The sequence below is a fragment of the Gymnogyps californianus genome, chromosome 8, assembly GCF_018139145.2.
Source record: "Gymnogyps californianus isolate 813 chromosome 8, ASM1813914v2, whole genome shotgun sequence".
NCBI classification, from domain to species: domain Eukaryota; kingdom Metazoa; phylum Chordata; class Aves; order Accipitriformes; family Cathartidae; genus Gymnogyps; species Gymnogyps californianus.
In genome coordinates, this window is record NC_059478.1 from 6,369,762 (window position 1) to 6,385,694 (window position 15,933).

A 15,933-nucleotide genomic window follows, 5' to 3' on the forward strand; every position below is an offset into this window, starting at 1 on the left:
GCAAGCTGTGCCTTTGTTTTGGAATGATAGCTGCAGCAAGGATGAATGGAAAAGCCTGATTCCCAGATGTCGAGCAGAGGAGACTGGAGGGAAAGCAGCTGTGTCTTGGTACAGTTTGGAGGTGATAGTGTGGAGGTGGGATGCCGTAATTCAGTGTTAGAGTACCTGGGGCTCAGGGGTGATGGGTGGCAGTTTTCGGTGTCTGGTGGGAAGTGGTGCACTTTGCCCATAGCACAGGACAGTGCTGCTAAAGGATAGGGTCATTAAAAGTGATCTCCTGCCTTGCAGCGTCTTAGAGTTGATGGCTTTGATGCTAGGAGCTTGCTAGGTCTCCCTTGCCATGGTACGATCCACGGTGAGATCCCCGTAGCCCATCTGGGAGCCCATGGTCCATGGAGCAGCAGGGCAGGAGAGCTTTCTGCTGCTCGCTCAGATCTGTACCTGCAACGCAGACTGTGGGGAGCTGTTGGGCTGGAGCGTAATGTTACTGCAGCTCTGCCTTCGCGCGGTTTTATTGGAAGAAGTAAGAGAACAGAAGAAGCTGTGAAAACGCACAGGGTGTTGCTAACAGATCTCAGGGGCTCTTCATGACTTGGCAGTCTCTGTCTGGTTATGTGCACGCTCTGCATCTGAGATTACAAATGAAGCTGACTTTTTAATCCTTTTTTTTTTCCCCCCTTAGTGCTGAATGAGACAAAGGGCCCCCTTGGTGTGTGCTGGGCTGCCAGCTCCATCGCCGCTTCCCAGCGTGTTCCCCAGCATGTCGCACGATCTCAGTTTAATTGGCTGCGGTGATGGAGAGGGCAGGAGCGCGCGTGGGGCAGCCCTGCTGCTTGCTCCTCGGTGCTGGTGAGGCTGCTCGGGAAATGCCCCCGGGCTGGGGCTGCTTTGGCAGCAGCGTGGTCCTGGCTGGACCAGCGCCCATCACCCTGGCCCTCCTCGGATCTGCAGGGAAGGGACAAGCCCCAGGGCGGCTCTGAGTTGCCGTCACGGATGCCGGTAGCTCTGCGGCCCAGTTTTGGGAGAGGTGTTGGATGTAGTGGGTGTTGCTGCTGTGCTGTAAGCAGCAGCCCTGCTCTGTGCGGCAGCTCCTGCCCACCCGAGTGGGCTCTGTGGGAGGCTGCTCAGTGCTGTCCTGCCCCAGCGTGGGGCTGGGAGCGAGGGGCTGGAGGAGGGTGCTGGCTCCTGGCTGCAGCATTGATGTTGGGAGGGAGGGACCTGCAAAATAGTAGCACTTACTCCCCCCCATAGGTGCTGCCAGGGAGGGAGAAGGTGCCCTGGCATCCCCTCCTGGTCTTGGCTCTGGCACCAATGTCCAGTGCCCGTCACCCCTCCTCATGCCTCCCTCCCTGACCCTGCCCTGGGAGGTAGATGACTTTCCTCCTCCAGCACCTCTGCAGTGTCGGTCGCTGTCAGAGGCAGCTTAGCCACGTCCCTCTCCATCGTGGGCTCCTGTTCAGACGTCTGCTGCCATGTGCCCGGGAGCTTGGGGGAGCTGGGCAGGAAGGTTGGGGCAGCGCAGGCAGCTGGCAGGAGCTGTGGGGGGGCTCTGCGGGTGAAAGCCCCAAGATGTCGGTGGCAGATGAAGCCAGGCTCCCATACTTGGGAGCGTCCTTCATGGAGGTACACCTATCTCTCCTATGCAAGTCCTCTGCAACCTAGGGCAAAGCAATTAACCTCTCCGAGAGCCTAATGAGTGGCCCTCAGTTAAGATGACTCTCCCTGCTTATGTTTTACCCTGCAAGAGTAGCAATGCAGGTGGTGGAAAGGGCCGTGGATGTGGTAAACTTGGGAGCACTGAAATATGGCTTTTATTATGGTAACTTGGCCTTGAGCAGCAGAGGAGCATCTCTCCCAGAGGTATCTGCCCTGGACCTCCCTGCGCTCTCCCTCCTTCCCTTCAATGCAGACCAAGGTTTGGATGCATGGGAAGGAGATTGTTTTCTGACCCAGGATGAGATTGAGTTCCACTGAATATCCTGACAACAGCATGGAAATAACAGCATCTTTCCCTGAACTGTCTCAAAGTCTGGGTTTCTGGCACACCCTGGAGGAAGAATTCCCTTTCTGAGTTAATTCAGGTGACTTTGCAAAGCCTCCCAAGGGCTGCCGGGAGGGCGCACAGTTATGGTCAGTCCCAGCCTGCCTGTGTGGCTGAAGCCACTCTTCCAGGGAGCTGGGCTCATTAGGAGCTGGTTGCTGAACATGGAGGGGCGAGGCAGTTCCCAGCAGATGCCGCAGCTTTGGAGCTGCTGCCTCGTGTTTTGTCACTGCATCCTGGCACGCCTCATTCCTGCTTCCCTCGCCGGAGTCCTGCAGCTGCGGGTGTCGGGAAGCTTTGTTAGCACATCTCGGGGCTGCGTTGAAGCCATGCGCCGTGCTGGGGCTGGTTGTGCTTCCCAGGAACCAGCCTTCGGAGAGAGCTTCCCCCTTGGCCTGGCCACAGCTCAGAAGCACAGAATTGCCGGGAGGCAGTGAGGTGGGAAAGAACCTTGAGCACGGTCACCTAGAGCAGGCTGCCCAGGACTGTGTCCAGGCGGGTTTTGAGTATCTCTAAAGATGGAGACTCCACAACCTCTCTGGGCAGCCCGTCCCAAATACTCAGTTCCCCTTGCAGTCAAAAAGTTTATTCCTATGTATAAACAGAGTTTCTTTTATTGCAGTTTGTGCCCATTGCCTCTTGTCCGGTCACTGGGTGCCACAGAGAAGAGTCTGGCTCTGCCTTTACTCCCCACGCCGTCAGGTGTTCACACGCATTGATAAGATCTGCTCTGAGCCTTTTCCAACCAGGCTGAGCTGCCCCCAGCTCTCCCAGCCTCTCTTTGTAGGGCAGATGCTCCACTCCTTTAGTCACCTTTGCTGGAGTTGCTCCGGTAAGTCCACGTCTCCCCTGTCCCGAGGGGCACAGCACTTTGGATTGTGTCTCAGCAGGGCTGAGCCAGAGGGAAAGGGTCACCTCCTCAACCTGCTGGCAACGCTTTGCCTAACGCAGCCCGGGAGGCTGTTGGCCTCCTTTGCTGCAAGAGCACGCTGCTGGCTCCTGGTCAGCTTGGTGTCCGCCAGGTCCTTCAGGGCTTCCTCTGCCAAGCTGCTTCCCAGCCACCATGTACTGGGTTCTTCCCCCAGTACAGGACTTGGCATTTCCCGTGAAGCTGAGTTTCACGCCCTTCCTCTGCCTGTTTCTCCAGGCTGTCGAAGTCCCTCTGGATGGCAGCACAACCCTCTGCTTTATCAGTCCCAGTTTTAGATCATCTCCCCGCGCTGAGAGCACGATTCGGTGCAGCATGCATGCAACGAAACTTCTGGTATCCAGTACTCATTTGCACCCTTGTCCTTTCCCTCCCCTGGAATAATCCAGCCTGTTCCCCTCTCCCAGGCAGCCCCTGGCTGTCCCTGTGTAATTCTGATGGGGGGCTGTTTGCTGGCCAGGAGATGTTTGTGGGAGAGGTGCTTTCCAGCCTCTCAAGTGTATATGGTTCAGATTATTTTCTATTCACAGTTTCTAAGGAGTAGTGTATAACCCCTGCTAATGTAAATTCTCTTATTGCCCTGTCATCTCTTAAATATAGGGTGGAAGGGACCTCAGGAGGTATCTAGTCCCATCAGACTATAACTTTTAACTTAACTCTGTGTTTTACGTTTTAAAACATGTCTTGAGCACGTTTTACATTTTAAAACATAGATGACTTCTTGTTGTGCGCTCCCAAAGTGGCATTTTCTTCATTTCAGACCACATAGTTTTCAAACTTGGGAAAGGTTTTGGCAAGTTTGGTGAAAACCCAGCTGTGAGGATTAGTGCACAACCTGTCTCCAAAGAGACTTGTTCCTTGCAGACTTCCATCTGTACCATGGAAATGGCACGTCCACCTAACTGCACAAACCAACGCCAGCGAAATTTCTGCTGTGTGTGTATGTGGGGGACACGATCTCAGTTCAGCTGCCTCCGAAGGGTTACGGGCTTTTCTGCGCTTGCCAGTCGGTCCTTCCTAGTTCGAAAGGTGTCTGCTGCGTTTGTGCATGGCAAACATTAATCCCTGGCTTGAACTGCTTGTGCTATGAGAGCTGGAAAAAAAAAAAATCCATGTGAAAAGTGAGGAAGGTGCCCGAAGTTGTACTAAAGCAGCTTTCAAATGTGGCTCTTGATTTCCCAAGGTGGCCTTTGAAACATCAAGAGATCTTTCTTAGAACTTCCTTAGAAAAGCAGAGAGGAGAGATCAATTTCTTGTCTCCACTTACCTTTTGCATGGTCAATGGGAAAGTCCACTCCGATCCTTCGGCGCAGGGTTACGGGTGCGTGGGTCACCCAAAACACGTCGCTGTTTCTGTTGCTTGGCTGGTTTTGGGCGGGCGCTATGCAAACCAGCAAGGCTCTCTCTCTTTAACTGGGAAAAATGTGCTGGTGCTTGTCCCCAGCTGTGGAGGACCACGGTGCCAAAGGAGATCAGTGTGGCATCGTCCTTCCCAAAACGCACCCGAAAGAGCCGGTGTTGTGGCTCATCTTTCATGGATGATGCTAACCAGCTGCGTGAGGGTTGCTTGGTGGGAAGCAGCTTTCCTGCGAGCTTGGAGCACACCGCTGTGGTGGATGATGCCACAACAAAACACACATCGTCCTCGTGAGCTCCGATACGAACCACGAGCCCTTTTTTTGTCATCAGAGGAGCTTCACAGGGGTCACTTTTTCCCCGCTCTAGCTCATGAGACGATAAAACGGTAGCTAACGTGCTGTAACTGTCTTCTCTGTGCATTTGCTCGAGTGGAAATAAGCCTAAAAATTCTTCAATGAACTTTTTCCCATTGAGGAATCGCACAAGACGCGCGCAGCCGCGCTTTCCCAGGGATGGGCGAGGGTGTTTGCCTTTGCAGAGGCTGTCGATCTGATGACTGCCTGTCGCCGCAGCAAGGGGGACGGTTTTTTCGCACCTCCCAGCACTGAGTAGCTTTCGGAGAGAGGTTTTGCTCTTTGGCCTTTTCTCTTTCACAGGTTTGGAAGATGGAAGTGGCATCTCCTTCCTGGCTGCGTGCCAGGGATGGGGCTTCTCTGGCTGTCTTGAGCATCAGCTGCTCAGCGTAAGTTCAGGCTTGCCGGAAAAAATTTTCAACAGCTCCATCTTCTCCTGGCTCTTGTCCTGACAACGTAATCTTATTGAAGCCACCCTGTTTGCTAGCAGGTTGCTCCTGAGAAAGCTGAGCCTGTAAGTTTGGCTTCATTGAGATTGGGGATGGAGATGGTGGGTTTCTGGTCCAGCTTTCTTTTTGTTGCCGGGGATATTTGCAGCCCAAAGGCAGGAGGCTCCTCCATCGTCCTGCTCGCCAGTACCATGGTCGCTGTGTTTGTCTGACTTGAGCCTTGCAGGGCAGGCAGAGGATCAGAGGAAGCACAGGATGGTCCTCAGGCATGGACCTGCCTTTTCTGGGGGCGAAGAGGAGATCTAAGGGAGGAGAAAATCTCCTGCTGGCTTTGGCAGGAGCTAATGCTGCTGCACCAGAGGGGTCACGAGGATGCTGATGGAGGACGTGAGGGATTTTTTTCTGCTTCGGGCAGTGCAGAGGTTGAAAAAATGCTTTTAAAAAAATCACTCTCCAACCCTTTGGCAGGCTAGAAATAAGCTTTCTCCTGTTGACTGTCTATGGCTGGCCCCGGGGATGTCTTTTCTGAGCTCAGCCTCCTTGTTCCCACGCACGTGTGAAGCTTGGCAGCTCCGTGTTTGGCTGTGGCAGGATCTGCCCCTCGAGCCCCATGCTTGCAGGGCTTTGGTGGTAAGAAAGGGAATATCCCCCCCGGGTCTGTGCTCCTTCCTGCCCTTGGTCTCCTCTTCTCTGTGCTTCCCAGCCCTGATCCTTTTGGCACAGTCACTCTCAAATATCCAATCTCCCTAATTTTTTTTTTTTCCCTTGGATCCTCTCGAGTCAGCCTCTCTGGAAGTGCAATGCCCAAAACTGGACCCATCTGAGATGGAGGAGGATGGAGAGGTTGTATCTCACCTGCTGCCAGCTTGCTTAGCGCAGGGCTGGGATGCTCCGCGGCTCGGTCGTAGGGGAGAGGATGTGCAGAGGGATTTGGGAGTTGGAAGCAGGGATGGAAATTCACTTTAATCTGATGGAAAAGCAGGGGCCAGGCGGATAGCTGTTCTCTGGGAGGTGGGATTGCTGTGTGCGTGCCCGCAGCAGCCGGGATGCGGCTGCGAATGCTAATTAGAGCCCAACTTGCAAGGCTAAATAAAGCAGCAGGGCACTCCAGGCAATTTATTAATGGGTGATTATTTCAGGCCTCTTCAGCTGAGCCACGAAGCCTCCCAGCCTAAGGCAGAGAGAGTTAGCCCAAGGAGCGCTGCGGTCATCGGAAACACTCAGCGTGGGGTGTTTTGGTAGGAAATAGGAGAGCGGGCAGTGGCAGGCCAGGGGATGCTTCCCTCCTGCACCGCATCGGGGCAAAGCGATGCTGTCCCTCGTCTGCAGTGGTTTAGGGGGGACGGGGACTCTCCCGCCTCTGCCTGAGCTGTCAGCAAACCCCTTGTGCTTGTTCGGGTGGCGTACGCAGCTGCAAAGGTGGCTGTTGGTTTTGGTTTGGGCTTTTTGGAGAGTACAAAGACCTGAGCAGCTTGTGGGGAGGTGGGTAAGTGCAGGCACCCGAGAGCTTCACAGCGGCAGAGCGAGAGCAGGCACCAAAACCAACTCCCATGGGTTTTGCAGGACTGGATGCACAGCCTTGCTGTGTTCCCATAAATGCACAGGACCGGAGGTTTCTTGAGTGTCCTTCAAACCTCTCCCAGCTCTTTCAGCCTGTGACCGTTCGGTCGCTGAATCCCCCTTTGGTTCAAAACGCAGCATCCTTCTATTTTATCAGTAGCTCTGATGTATGAGCTGCTCCAATCCCACAGCAACGCAGCGTGGGGGAACATCCGACTCCAAGGCTCTGTGGTGCATTTGGGCGCTTTTGGTGGCTTCAAGAGGTACGTGAGGAGTTTTAGCTTGGGGTGCTTGTGCTCCCGGGGCACCGTTGGGAGGTGGCAAGCCCTGGGGCTTGGGCCAGCCTAAGCAGGACCTGGTGCTGGGCTGCGGTGTCGGCATCTCTGCACGCCTGGCCTGTGCTGAAGAGTGCTTGGGGAGAGCATGAGAAGTAGATTATATACACAGCGCCTGATCCCTGTTCTGACATTCCGCCTGATTTGTGGAGACACCTTTAGCGTGTGTCTCCTTTGCTCGCACAGATGGATGTCACAACAGATCAGCCACTGGGAAGCATCTGCATGCGTGCAGCAAGGGGAGGAGGATAAAGGGATGGAGGCTCATGGGTTTTCCTCCAGGATTTGCTCGGAGCTCCCTGAAAAAACATGGCTAATGTGCGCAGTCAGCTCCAGCATCTCGCCCCTAGAGAAGCTGGGGACTAGTGGGTCCTGTGGGGTGTGAGGGGACATTCGTGGGCTTGGGAACCTTGAATGGGACCAGCTGGGTGCTACACTCATGTTTGTGTGGCATTTTGCTGAGAACTGGCAGGTGTTTTAAAAAATGGGGCCAAAGATGCTCTGGGCTGGATTCCCTCAGGTAAACACTTGCGGAGAGGTTAGGAAAAGGGGCCTCTGGGGTGGGAATGCAAGGTGTGCTGCATCTTGCGTCTTGGGAAGGGGCTGCAGCGGGGGAAGGCTGGATGAGAGCAGCTACGATGCTGCTCCTCCATCGCCTGCACTCCCACTTGCGAGAGCTTGTTGGGGGGAGATATAGCAACCAAAATCCCCACTTCCAGAGGGTTATTCTTCCGTCCCATGAAAGAGGTCTTTACAAGATTGATATCTCATTGATTTTAAAGATTCCAGGACTGGATGTTGGACTCATGGGTCTTGGTAATTAGAACCAGCAGTATTTGTGAATACGGGTATGTTTTATGGCAGTGCGCAGCAAATTAGACTTTCAACTTAAAGCAGTTTAAAGCTTTTCTGCCGCTGCTGCTGTGACACCTGGTGTGGCTGCTTCAGCCGAATGACCGGGAGGAGTTTGGTGGAGTAGTGGCAGTTGCTTAAATCTGGATGCATAATTTAGAGCTCAGTGTGAAATTTGCTGGCTCTGGCTAGTCTTCCAGCCGCCTAATTTCTCGGTGAATAAATTACAGTGCTGACCCTGAGAAGTCAGCCCTTTGGGTCTGTGTTGGGAACGTGTCCAGGCAGTTTTGCAAGAAGATGCTGCTCGTCTCTGTTGTTAGTGCTGGGGAAGGCAGGTCCCAGCGAGGCGGGCAGCTCGTGGGGAGCACCATGATTCGGGCAAGGTTGTCATCAAAAAGAGCGAGCAGACAGCAGAGAGGAAACACTCGCCCTGGCCTGGGTGAGAGTTGCCTTGCTGCAAGGCAGTGCAGAGAGTCTCTGCAGCGTAGCTGAGGCCGTTGTGCCCGGCCCGGGGCTTTGTTGGCAGGAGAGATGCCAGCAGGGCTGTTGTGGCCCATGCCACAGCTGCTAACATCTGTGCAGATGAACATCAGGCAGAGACTGGTGTGGTACACTTCCCCAGAGGTGCCATCCTGGAGCTGCTTGGACCTTCTCCACCTGCATCCCGAGTGTCCGTGGGTGAGCTGCACCAGCCTGGGGATTCTGCCGCCCTGCTGCGGAGGGGCTCGGCTTGGCAGGGCTTCCCCTTTGCAAATGGGGAAAACATCTCTTCCTAATCCAGCAGGTAATGAATTTGTTCCTGGAAAAAAAAAAAATCCATTCCTGCATGGTTATAAACATGCTTCTGAGTCACAGCTCCCCAGTCCCAATTTGAAATTTGGCCAGAGCACCGTAGATGATTCTTATTTGATCCTATTTTTTTTCCTCTCAGCATAGCTAAAGCCTTATTTAAAAAATAAAATCAAATCAGAATGCCAAAAGCCACTTTCTAATATGAGTGCAGCCCATCAGATCTCTCGGGAATATCAGTCATGGAAGGAGAGCCTGTCCCCCCTCTCCAGACCCTGCCTGGACTGCATTAGGGGTCTGTCCCCTGCGTGATGCTGTCCCCGAGATGCAGAGCAGCCTCCGGCTTTCTGAGCAACCCGGGGCTCGGTAGAGGATGCTTTTAACGATATTGCCTGTACCCAGCAATGCGTAGGTGGATTTTTGGGTTGCCTGGGGTGAGCTTGGAGGCTGCTCCAGTGACAGGAGAGCTGTGCAAAGGGATGCAATAACTGTACGGGGTGGGGGGGGGGGGGGGGCTTTGCATCTGTTTCAAAGCAACCCGCGGGAAGGGCAGGCAAAGTGGGGAGGGGGGGGAGCTGGGCTTGGCTCCCCCGACTGCAGCCGGGGGAAGCAAAGCTGAGCCCCGTTGCCTGCTGCCGGAGGCTGGGATGAGTGGCGGGGGGGGGGGGGGTTGGGGGGGGTGTGGGGTGTGCAGGGAGGGGGCAGCGGCCGCTAGATGGCAATGCCGGAGCGGCGGCAGCCCGGGCGCACCGGCCGCGGCCGCGTCCCTGCAGCGGAGGTGGCGGTGGTGATATGGGGGGGGAGCGGGGCTTGGTCCTCCCCGGGAAAAGGGTAGCCCAGTGTCTCCGGTGATGCCCCACCGTGCAGGGGTAGTGGTATGGCTGGGAAGGGGGGGCGGGGGGAAGCAAGGAGGAGGCTTGGATGGCAATATCAGCGTGAGGAGGGGGATTAGCCTGTCTCTGTAAAACCTAGCACATCCCAAGCGCCTTCCTGTCCCGGCACCCGCTGTTGCCCTGTCTTCTTGGATTTCCTTCATTCACAAAAAAAAAACGCCAAACAACCTCACATAGCTGGCTCTGAATCTCTGTGCCGTGTTGAATCATGCGGGCATCAGCCACGCTTCTCCCTGACTCACCGATCCCAGGGTGCTGGGGTGAGGGTCAAGACGAGAATGGCAATAAACATCCTTGGAAACCGAGCCTGCATCTCTTGGCATAGCCAGGGACTCTTTTCTTTTTTTTTTTTTTTTTTTTTTTTTTTGCTTTCAATCTTCTTTTAAGGAGCTGCTTTCTCATAAATATCCCATTCTTTAGCACCGTCTGAGCAGGAGAGAGGCTCCCAGCGGGGTCATCCTGCGCTCTGCTCTGCAGCAGCGAATATAGAGTAGAGCCGAGAGTGATCCCCCGAGCGCAGGGGATAGCCCCCTGCCACAGCAGAAGTGTCCAGGTAAGGCTTGCATCACTGCTTCGAGGGGGCATGAGGAATGCTGCCTTCCTCCTCCTCGGCCCCTCGCACTGAGCGGTGAGGCAGGCGTGGTGCCTCTGAGCTGGGCAGAGGATGCAGGAGGGAGCGCTGGGTCCAGCCTTCCCCATCCTCCTCAGCCTCCCGGTACCAGTCAGAGCCTGAGTATTTAGGTGGGGTGGAGGCTTGCCTGCAGGCTCAGGGGGATGGGAGAGGGCTGGGGGGGTCAGGGGGGAGCCGAGGCAGGAGCTCTGCGGGGCTGAGGATCTGCTCCTGGCAATCAGCCCAGCCTTGGGCTTAATTAACAGCGGCTTAAAGGGTTGAGAGGTGGGAAGAGTGGCATTGCTCCTGATGCTGCGCTGGTGGTGGGGAGGAGGAGGAGGCAAAGGGGATGAGCCACAAATCGTAATTGATTTGTTTAGGGCAGCATCTTGCCTGGAATGAATCGAAGGGACTGTAATTAGTCGGTAGCTGGCACGGCCTCCTTGCTGCCTGTCATTAGTGGAATGAAAGCCCAGGGTCACTCCAGCTTGTGCCGGCGCTGGCCGGTGGCCTCGGAAGCATTTTGGGAGGGATCTGCCCACCCCTGCTCCACTATGTGCTGCAGTGTGGTGGTGACATAGCTGGGGGGCTTGCTGAACCCCCCAATTACACCTGCTTCTGTTATAAGGCTAATAGGGATGCAGCAGATGGGCATCATGGTGAGCTGGTGGGCTCTCGGTGCCTGGCTGAGGTTGGGGGAATGATCTCACAACCTTTTTTGCAAACACTCCTCTGTTATCTTGCTGACAAGGGCCTGATCCTTCCTCTTCCTTGCCCAGCCAGCCCAAGGGCTCCTGGTAATGCACCTGTGATGGCCTGGGCCAAAAAACGAGCCCCATGGCCATTTGGTCACAGTAGTGCCTGCAGGGTGGGGAAGTTCCTGGTGAGGTGCTGCCAGGCTGCACCGAGGGAGCAGCCCTTGCCCAAATGGGTTAACAATTTATGTGATTAAGGGCTTGATTTTTTTTTTAAATTTCTCTTTTTTTTTTTTTTTTTTTAGCTGCCCTAAGCATTCGTGGCTGCCCCACAGCAAATGTGGGGGACAGGGCAGCAGCCACTGTGTTTGCAGAGCAGGTTGCTGGTGGTGGGGTGGATGGGGGAAGAGCATCATGGGGATGCGGGGTGTCTTGTGATGCTGGCTGGAGCTGTGGGTGTCCTTCCTGTGGGAAGGGCAGGCAGCGAGTGCCGGAGGCCCTGGGGAGCCCTTTGGACGTGGGGTTGAATGGAAGGGGTGGGGGATCCTGTGTGTGAACAGCTTGCAGGGTGTGCTGAGTGGTGAGCCTGGTGCCCTGCCTGTTGGGTAGGGAGGACATTAGGGACATCCCTGGGGAGCCGTGAGTCCCCTGTGTGTGCCAGGAGGGCAAGGTGGGTTCCCCAAAGGTGAGTGGGGCAGGCAGGCAGGCAGCCCCCGCATCAGGGCACAGCCCAGCCCAGGGGACCCTGAGCATCCCTGGGCGACCCTGGCACCTGTATGGCTGCAGAGGTTGAGGGTGCAGCATCAGCAGTGTCCCCAGTCCTCTGCCCGTGGTGGGCAGTGGGATGGCTGGGGGGAGCGGGGTCGGAGCCTGGACTGGCCCCAGGGCCAGCCCCCTCCCCGTGGTTGCTGCTGCAGGGACACATCCAGACCGGGTTGTTTACACCCCTCTGATGAGCTGCTGCTTCTTCTGGCCAACATAAAGTGTCAAAAAGAAAATACTGAGGTGGGGGAGTGCTAAGGAGGCTGATCTGTATGCGAGTGAGCAGGAGGGCTCTCCCCGGGCAGCTGCTGGCATCCGGGCGGCTCCGGCGGGGAGCCGGGAGCCTTGAAGTTTCTCAGGGATGGAGGGACAGTGCATGTGGCCGGAGAGATGCACGGTGCGGGCTGCGATGGGGTGAGCCTCTTGCCTCCCCTGCAGGCGGGGGGGAGGCAGAGACACCCCCCCCTTTACACCCCCTCCCCCCCCCCCCCCCCCCCCCCAATTTAGCCACTCACCTAGGAGCACCCATGTGCTGGAAAGCCCTCTGCAGCTGGGGGGGGGGGGGGGCTTCTTGCAGGGGGGGGCTCCCCCATTGCCTTTGTTCCTTTCAGACCCACCCCTCGCCTCTGATTTTTTCCTTTGCGGCAGCTCCCGTGCTTGCCAAAAGAATGCACTGGATGGAGCGAGGGAGCGAGCCGGGCGTGTGTGCGCGCTTGTGTGCGCGTGTGTTGCCACTGACTTCATTAAAGCAAGCTGTCCCCGAGCTGCAGAGGCGCGGCAGCCTTTAATTTTGTGGCCCGGCTCCTGCGGGAAAGCCGGCGTCGCCTTGCGCGCTTCTGCCCTGGCAGCGAAGGGCTGAGCATCCCTGCCACCGCAGGTGCCTGCCTGGCAGCTCTGCCCGCCATCCCTGCCCGCTGCCCCGGGGAGCCAGCGGATGGGTGACCGGGTTCCTGCAGGCTGCTGAAGATGGAGTCGGGGAGGAGGGAGTTGGACACTTGGCTCTAACTAGGCTGGACCACGCTGCAACCTGTTCCCCCGGCCTCCCCTCCGCTGCGCTGGGTGCTGTACCAAATTGCGTCTTCCTTTGCGACGGGGCGGATGGAAGGACTTGGATCCCAGCCCTTTCCCTGCCTGATCTCTGCTGGCAGGCAGTCCCCGGGCTCGCCTTGCCTGGGGGGGGGGGGGTTAAAAGGGGGCTGGTTTGGGCTTGCAGGCAGAGCTGTGGGAAGGATGTGGCTGGGTTTAACCCCTTGCTTTGTGGCGGAAGGTGGTTAGGGACCGAGCTGCTGCGGCCTCTGCCGAGCACGAAGGACGGTTCCCTGCCTTGCCCGTGCGGCCGTTGTGGGGGGGCCCGGAGGCAGCCAGCTGCCCACCATGCCGCGCCGGCGGTGCTGAGCTGGTGCCGCGTGTTGCCGCCTCTCCTTCTCCACGCGGGTCCCTGCTCCCCTGGAGGGATGGAGGAGAGACGGAGCTGAGCATCACCCGGAGAGGACGACGAGGGGGCTGTGGTTGGGACTGCGCCCCGCAACCCCCCCCTCCTTCTTCTCTTCCCCCACCTCCTCCCCCCCGCCGCCTCGGTGGTGCTGCTTTGGCTCACCTGTGTGTTTTCTTCCAGGATGGCTCGCTTTGGGGAGGCGGTGGCTGGCAGGCTGGGCTCCGGAGATGGGGGCTCCGACCAGAACCGGAGCCGGCAAGGACCTCCTGCTCCTGCGGGAGGGACCTCGGGAGCCTTCAAGCAAACCAAAGCGCAGAGAGCCCGGACTATGGCTCTGTACAACCCCATCCCCGTCCGGCAGAACTGCTTCACCGTCAACAGATCGCTCTTCCTCTTTGGGGAAGAGAACATAGTCAGGAAATACGCCAAGAAGCTCATCGACTGGCCATATCCTTTCTGCACCCCCTGCGAGCCGCCCCATTGCTCCCCGGATTTGCCTCGGTGGCTGCCCAGGACACGTGCGTGTGGCACTAGCCGGCAGGTAAGCGCCTGCCTTCTGCTCTCCTTCGGCATGTGGAGAGGGGTGCCCCGTCCCCCAGGGGTGCTCTCCTCGCTCTGTTGCTGCTTCCCCTCCTGTGCTCTGCTCGGTGCCTGGCGGGGAGCTGAGCCCCTTCTCCCCGCAGGGACCCCCCCGGCCCCTCTTCAGGCTTGGGTTTGCAAGCCCCCCATGCTGGCAAGGAGGGGGACTCTGATCCTGGTTTAACCCTGTATGCTTTAGGATGCTCTGTGCGCGTGTGGCTTGGGGGGGGGGGGGGTCGTGGCCTTTCCTCTGTACCTCAATGTCTTGCTGGAGTTTTGCCACCCAACCCCACCTGGAGTCACCCATCCCGTTGGGGACAGATCCCTGGGAGCCTATGAATCTCCAGTCCTTGCTGGGCAGCAGCTTTGTCCCCTCCTGCGCCTGCCTGCGTGTGCCCTCTTTGCTGCTGATCACACCTGGTAGGGGCACAGCCATCCTTGCCCTGCAGCCCCTGGCCCCCCACGGCAGCTCTGGGAACTGGCTGCCCCCTCCCTGCGGCAGAGGGGAAGATGCTGAAAACCTCTGGCTGTGCCCCACAGCCCCTTGCGGGGCTGGCACAGGAGACTGCAGTTTATTCTAGGGACCCCCCTCCTAGGGCTGGGTGGAGGGTGCAGATCCCCCTACTCCTTCCCCTGCTCCTCCATCCTTTCGTACACCCCCACGTGCTTCTCTCCCCTCCCACCCTCCCTGTGGATGCCCCCAGGCCCCCTGGCCAGTGCCCAGCACCGCAGCGTGCAGCTCCCTATCAGCTTGGGCTCAGTGCCCTGCTGCCCCCCGAGACCCTGCCTGGGCTTTGCCCCCACCGAGGAGCTGAGCCTGAAAACTTCAGTGCGGCCACGCTTTGGCTTTAGGACCCTCCCCGTACCATTTTCTGCAGTGGTGATTACATGCAGCTCTTGCCGCTGCTGCTTTCTCTCCCTGCAACTTGTTGGTTAACTTGCCGGCTCCTCTGGCGGGCGCGGGAGAGCTTGCCCCGGTGCCAAGCAGCAATGCCTTGGTCTGGTGCAACAGGTACCTTGGGGAAACCCTCCGACAAGATGCAGGGATGCAGCACAGGTCACCTACCATGCTGAGCGTCACCGGGGAAATAGTCCCTTTGCAGCTCTGACACGTCAGGTTGAGCCTCTGCCAGGCAGGAGCTGGTCCTGGCTGCGGAGCTTCAAAGGCCCTAGGCTTGTGGGGGTGACCTAGGGGTGAAGGGGCAGCTTGAGGGGGCTGAATTCCCCATGGCATCCCTAAATCTGTCCTTGCCGGCAGTGGCGGGCGGCCGCGGGAGCATCGGTGCAGTAGCGAGGATGGGGACGCAGCAGCTCAGCTCGGAGCCCTGCAGGGCAGCGGCCAGGCCGGCCTGCCTGCTTTTCCAGAATATGCCAAATTATTCACGTGCTTTTTCAGCGTGATGTGGGAGGACCCTCGCCCCTTCGGCTTGCATTTAAAGCAAGAAGGAGCTGGGGTGCTGCCGCTGGCCCCGCACTCCCCGTGTGGGCTGGGGTCCCGTGCTGGCGTGATGTCTCATCTCCAGGCAGCCGCTGTCTCCTAGAGACTAGAGCTTCATCACCGCGTGGTAAAAACTCCCCAGCATTATTCTTTCCTGGAATTTGCAATGCATGAGGGAGATGGGCTCATTTTATATTTTTTTCCAGAAGTAAGTGACATATCCCCATGTGAGTGCTGGGAACGGGCGTGCTCCAGGCGCGGGAGCTGAGCATCCCTGGCTGTCCCCCACCTGGCTGCTGTCTCTTTCTAAGAAACTCATCTACCCCGGAGCTCATCTGCACCACTTGAGCTCTCGAGGGCTGGGGGATGGACAAGGCTTTTTGGTGATGAGTTTGGTGAGGTTGGCCAGGCAAGTTGTTCCCATCCTTGTAGTTGTAGCCTGGCACATGCAGCCGGTGCCTTTCGGTAGGGCTGGGGAAAACGTGTGAGCATCTCAGCTGCCTGGCCCGGAGCCCGTGGCATCACTCCTGGGCGAGGGCGGTTTGGGGAGGTGAGCGTTGGATCTTGGCCACAGTCAATGAGAGCTGCTGGCCTCAGGAGGGAGATGGGCTGGTCCTGGCGCTGCGGGTCGGAGCGGGCACGGCACCGAGGAAAGCCAAGGGGGCTGGGGTGGAGCGCAGGGAGGAGTGGAGGCTCTTCTTCATCCAGCTCCAGTTGACTAGGTAATAGGGCTAAAAATAACTGGTGATTCAGGCCTGTATATCTGCTGGGTAACTGTATAATTATAACCAGCAGCCTCTGCAGTTTGGCTTCCCAGTGTAAATAGGGATGATGCATGGAGGGGAAGAAGGAGAA

General features: G+C 57.3%; 1 protein-coding gene across 1 annotated transcript in view; it reads left to right on the top strand.

Annotated features, from left to right (window-relative positions):
• Nucleotides 1-15,933, top strand: part of CACNA1E (calcium voltage-gated channel subunit alpha1 E) — a 160,419-nt gene that overhangs the window by 49,286 nt on the left and 95,200 nt on the right. Inside the window, exon 3 of the mRNA XM_050900963.1 lies at nt 13,242-13,508. Coding sequence (XP_050756920.1) covers nt 13,242-13,508 — 267 coding nt within the window. The remainder of the gene's footprint in view (nt 1-13,241; nt 13,509-15,933) is intronic.